We start from the raw sequence: 5,587 nt of genomic DNA, 5'->3' as shown, positions 1-5,587 counted from the left end.
AGTACAGCTATCAGTACAGCTATGAGGGTCAGGCAATATATTAACCTTTACTTATCTATAGTCATGATGCTGAACTCCTCATCTCTGAGCCTTCTATTGAACTACTCCTCTGCCTCGTCCACTTCCTCGTCCTGTCGTCTGCGGGAGCATTTCAGTCTGAATGGGATGTACCAGAAGGGTGATGTGATTCTGGGAGGTCTGTTTGAGGTCCACTACTTCACTGTGTTCCCTGAACTGTCTTTCACATCAGAACCCCAGCAGCTCTACTGTGAGGGGTGAGTATTCATCTACTGGACTGGACTGGACTGGATGTGTGTCTGCACCTCTCCTAAAAAGGACAGATAGACATCCCTACTATAAGAAGCCTCACTATGATCAGTGTTAACCAACCCTGGTGCCGGAGACCTACTGGGTTCTTGTTACATTGGTGAATAGTACATTGCGGTTTCAAAATATATGTGAATACATTGTGTGTATTCCATTTTTTTATATAATTATTCCTGTTTTCTAAGCAAATTTACCTTTAAGATAAAGCTATTTTATTATCTATCCTTGACAAAAGTAACTTGTTTTTTCCTCTCAATCCCTTAAGACAGCACTCTCTCACACACCCCTTAAAAGGTGCACAGGGTTCAACACATCTAGAGTGATTTAAAACATTTACAAATTGATTGAATATTCCTTTTCAGTTTTACCAGTTGTGGTTTCCAGCAGGCCCAGACTATGGCGTTTGCAGTAGATGAAATCAACAGAAACCCTGACCTTCTGCCAAACATCAAGCTCGGATACCAGCTCTACGACAACTGCCTGAAGCTGGGAGTAGCGCTCCGTGCTGCCATGTCATTGGCCAGTGGGACAGAGGAAGAGTTCCTATTGTATGAGACTTGTTCTGGGTCACCCCCGGTGCTAGGGATTGTGGGAGACCCAGGGTCCACACACTCCATCGCCATCTCCAGTGTCCTAGGACTGTTCCGGGTTCCCATGGTAAATCAGAAAGAATAGAAAGATGACATCATTATTGGAAATGTCCTTATTGTATTCCAAAAGCACACTTTGAGTGAGAAACAGCATGTTTAGGACTTAAATGTGTCTAGGCATGAAACCTTTCTATTTCATTAATTAATTGAAGAAAATATAATTAATCATTTTATATTTCTCTCCATCAGGTGAGTCACTACTCCACATGTTCCTGTCTGAGCAACCGGGGAAAGTACCCATCCTTCTTCAGAACCATCCCCAGTGATGCCTTCCAGGTCTGTCTCTAGAAGGCTACAATGACATAATTACACAGTGAACCGTCAGCTCCCATGTATACTCACTATACACTTTATACTGTGTAACGGCATTACAGTTAAATAAGAGGTAAAAAAAAAAATCTTAGGTAAGGTTAAATAAAAGGTGACAAAAATAATGTATGTAGTTTGTTGATCTCTCTATACTCTCCAGTCTCTGTAATAACACCAGTAATGTCTCATCTCTGTTGATGTGATCTCAGGTGCGAGCCATGATCCAGATCCTACGTCGGTTGGGTTGGACCTGGGTGGGACTGGTGTTCAGTGATGATGACTACGGAGTTCAAGCTGCCCGGTCCTTCCACTCAAGCCTGGCCGAGTCAGGGGGCTGTGTGGCCTATTCCCAGGTCCTGCCCAAAGACAACCGCCCCACTGAGCTGCAGAGGATTGTGGGAGAGATCAAGAGCTCCTCTGCTCGTGTGGTGGTGGTGATCTCCAACGAGGCCTACCTGCTCCCTCTGGTGGATGAGGTTCAGATGATTTTATCTTGACAGTTGATCTCAAATAACTCTTACAATACTTTCACATTTTAGTTTCAGAGGCTCTAATCAAGAGAGATTTACACTTCATAATAATAATATTAGTAATACCATTAAGCAGATGCTTTTATCCAAAGACACTTACAGTCAGTGATGTGTGCATATATTTTACATATCGGTGTCCCTGGACAGTTAGTGCATCCATCCTAAGATATCTAGGGGGGGACAACCACACATCACGGTATTAGTAAGTATGTTTTATCATCAAATGCATTCTACAGACATTATTACAGCCATAACAGCCATAACAGCTGTAGGATGTTACTCTCACAAACAACAGTGTATAAAAGTGTTACAGCATATTACCATTGTGTTGTTTTTGATGCCAAGATTATTAAATATAAAACCTGTTTTACAAGGTGGTGGTGCAGAATGTGAAGGGTCTCCAGTGGATCGCCAGTGAAGCCTGGAGCACTTCCTCTGTGTTTCACACCCCCCGTCTCATGCCCTACCTGGGGGGTACCCTGGGTATCGCCATCCGTCATGGAGAGATTCCCGGCCTCAGGGACTTCCTGCTTAGCATCCGCCCCAACGACCAACCTGACAATAACCCTGGAAACAACATGGTAAAGTAGTTGTCTTTTAACTCCAACAATTTAATTACTACATACATTATATTTAAAACATTTATAAGGCTACTTTGCCTACAAATACTACATTACAGAAGATAAAAACTAGTGTTCCTCTATAACATTTCCTTCTCTGTTCTGATAAGGTGAGACAGTTCTGGGAGGCTGTGTTTGGGTGCAGGTTGGAGCCCCCAGCAGGTTGGGTGGAGGCTGGGGGTGATGTATGTACAGGTCAGGAGGACCTGAGGAATGTGGAGACCAACTGTGGGGATTTATCTGAGCTCAGGCCGGAGTATAACGTGTATAAGGCAGTGTACGCCCTGGCCCATGCCCTGCATGACCTACTGCAGTGTGTGCCAGGGAGAGGACCTTTCAGTGGGAACCGCTGTGCCAGCCTACAGAGACTGGAGCACTGGCAGGTGGGATATATTCCTACTCAAGCACACAAACACTGTTTTCTAAGTCAAGGACCCCTTACCTCATACTGTCTTTTGTCTACATAATCTCCTCCTCTTTCCTCTCTTCCCTCTGTTCCCTCCATCCCCCTCCTCTGACCAGCTGGTCCATTACCTGCAGAGGGTTAACTTCACCACAGGGTTTGGCGATCGCGTTTCTTTCGATGACAACGGGGACGCCTTGGCCATCTATGACATCCTGAACTGGGTGTGGCTCCAGGACGGGAGCATAGAGGTGGAGACTGTGGGTGTGATTGACGAATCAGCCCCCACAGGACAAGAGCTCACACTGGACGAGGACAGAATTTTCTGGAATTTTGAGTCAAAAAAGGTTATTTGTAAAGTTATATAGCTACAGAGCATATTTCACTACTGCAACAGAAACAGTGTAAACTCATTATTAGTGGAGGGCAAAGAAGCATTAAATATGGATGTGTAAATATGGGAGAATAAATATGGGCATATAAAAGTCTGATGTTCTCCCTCCTAGGACGTCATTGTAAATAAGAATTTGTTCTTTAACTGACTTGCCTATTAAAATAAAGGTTAAATTCCCCCTCACCTTCGTCCTTATAGCCTCCACGATCAGTATGCAGTGAGAGCTGTCCCCCAGGCACCCGTGTAGCCAGGAAGAAGGGGGAGCCTGTCTGCTGCTTCGACTGCATCTCCTGTGCTGAGGGAGAGGTCAGCAACACCACAGGTCAGTGAAATGAATATCATTTAAAGAATTTGAGGGTGGTTTGGGGCTGTAGAAAATGTTGTCGACATTTGCTTTTTCTGTCTTTCTGTCAGACTCTGCTGAGTGCTCGAGATGTCCAGAGGACTTCTGGTCCAGCCCGGAGCGAGACCTCTGCATCCCAAAGGGGGTTGAGTTCCTCTCCTACCAGGAATCCCTGGGACTCTCCTTGATGACCGCCTCGTTGCTAGGAGCCCTCATCTGTGCAGTGGTCCTCGGAATCTTCACCCGCTACCGGAACACGCCTGTTGTCAAGGCCAACAACTCTGAGCTGAGCTTCCTGCTTCTGCTTTCACTCAAACTCTGCTTCCTGTGCTCGCTGCTGTTCATTGGCCGGCCCCGGCTGTGGACGTGTCAGCTGAGGCATGCAGCATTTGGTATCAGCTTTGTTCTCTGTGTCTCCTGTATACTGGTGAAGACAATGGTGGTGCTGGCTGTGTTTAGGACCTCTAAGCCCGGGGGCAATGCCAGCCTGAAGTGGTTTGGTGCTGGGCAGCAGAGAGGAACAGTCCTGGTTCTCACCTCATTCCAGGCTGCTATCTGCACAGCCTGGCTGGTTTCAGCCTCTCCAACTCCACACAAAAACACGCGCTACCATAATGATAAGATTGTATATGAGTGTGTGGTGGGGTCGGTAGCAGGGTTCGGAGCGTTGTTAGGCTACATCGGCCTCCTGGCATTCCTAAGCTTCCTCTTGGCTTTCCTGGCCAGGAATCTTCCAGACAACTTCAACGAGGCCAAGTTCATCACCTTCAGCATGCTGATCTTCTGTGCTGTGTGGATCTCCTTCATCCCTGCCTATATCAGCTCTCCTGGGATGTACGCAGACGCTGTGGAGATATTCGCCATCTTAGCTTCCAGCTTTGGCCTTCTGGTGGCGCTGTTCGGCCCAAAGTGTTACATCATCCTGCTGAGGCCAGAGAGGAACACCAAGAAGGCTCTGATGGGCCGGGCCACAACCAAGACATAGGGAGAATCTCAATTTAATTTCCTTGATTCCTCATGTCCTCTCTCCTCACCTTCTTCTCAAAACCCATTGGATGTGAAGGTCAGGTGGAGCGGGACATCTAACCTTCTCATTCATTGGGTTTTGAATTGGAGACCGAGGAGAGAGGACACGAGGAATCACAGAAATTAAATTGAGATTCTCCCATAGGCTCAATAGCATAACAAGACGTCCTCTGTGCTGATCTGAAATATGAACACTAGGTGGAGGTACTATGCCTGCTAGGGATTTACTTCACACTCTTTCATGCAAAGAAAGGAAAGGAGAAATGTATAGTAACAGAGAATGATGGTCTCAAATAGTTTGAAGTAGCTCCTTTTTGTTTCCACTTCTGTTTGTAGTTTGATGGCAATAAATCAAATCAAAGAGTTTTTATCATTCTGTTTGTACCCTTGTTATGTGTAGTAGCATGTTATTGATTATAATTTAACCTTCTGTGAGTAAATATTAATCACGTAATAAATGATTTCTTTCCCTGGGCAGTTAAGAAGGATTTTGATTTATTTTATTTGTCTGTGTGTGTGGCTTTAATCTTCTAAGGTATAGGTTATCCCCGATGAGTGGGTTTCTGCATCGAATGGCTTTCATCTTCTAAGGTATAGGTTATCCCCGATGAGTGGGTTTCTGCATCGAATGGCTTTCGATTGTATCATCACATCACGTGGAACAGCTTAACTTCCCTGTTCCTTCTAAAGGATTATGCTGCCACACTTATTCATCAATGAATGAATTATTAATTAATGCACATTTTCATTTAATAAAACAGTTTGACTTGAAAGGAGTTGCTTGAATGTGTTTTTATTGAACCGTTGAAATTTACAAAGATACTTTATTAAAAGACAAACTGAATTGGTCCACTCACACAGACAGCATCGTGAAGAAGGCGCAGCAGCGCCTCTTCAACCTCAGGAGGCTGAAGAAATTCGGCTTGTCACCAAAAGCACTCACAAACTTCTACAGATGCACAATCGAGAGCATCCTGGCGGGCAG

At 45.1% G+C, this 5,587-nt stretch overlaps 1 protein-coding gene across 1 annotated transcript; it reads left to right on the top strand.

Moving 5' to 3' along the window:
* Window positions 1–4,600, top strand: LOC112266199 (extracellular calcium-sensing receptor-like). Its single transcript, XM_024443649.2, has 9 exons — window positions 1–275; window positions 690–984; window positions 1,167–1,253; window positions 1,496–1,762; window positions 2,191–2,397; window positions 2,547–2,819; window positions 2,959–3,186; window positions 3,432–3,555; window positions 3,648–4,600. Exons 1-9 carry the CDS (start codon window positions 22–24, stop codon window positions 4,559–4,561), a joined length of 2,649 nt encoding a protein of 882 aa, XP_024299417.2. The 5' UTR covers window positions 1–21; the 3' UTR covers window positions 4,562–4,600.
* The last annotated feature ends 987 nt before the right edge of the window (window positions 4,601–5,587 follow it).

Source organism: Oncorhynchus tshawytscha, linkage group LG13 (assembly GCF_018296145.1).
Source record: "Oncorhynchus tshawytscha isolate Ot180627B linkage group LG13, Otsh_v2.0, whole genome shotgun sequence".
NCBI lineage: Eukaryota > Metazoa > Chordata > Actinopteri > Salmoniformes > Salmonidae > Oncorhynchus > Oncorhynchus tshawytscha.
Note: the sequence above shows the minus strand (reverse complement) of the source record. Positions and strands in the feature narration are given on the sequence as shown.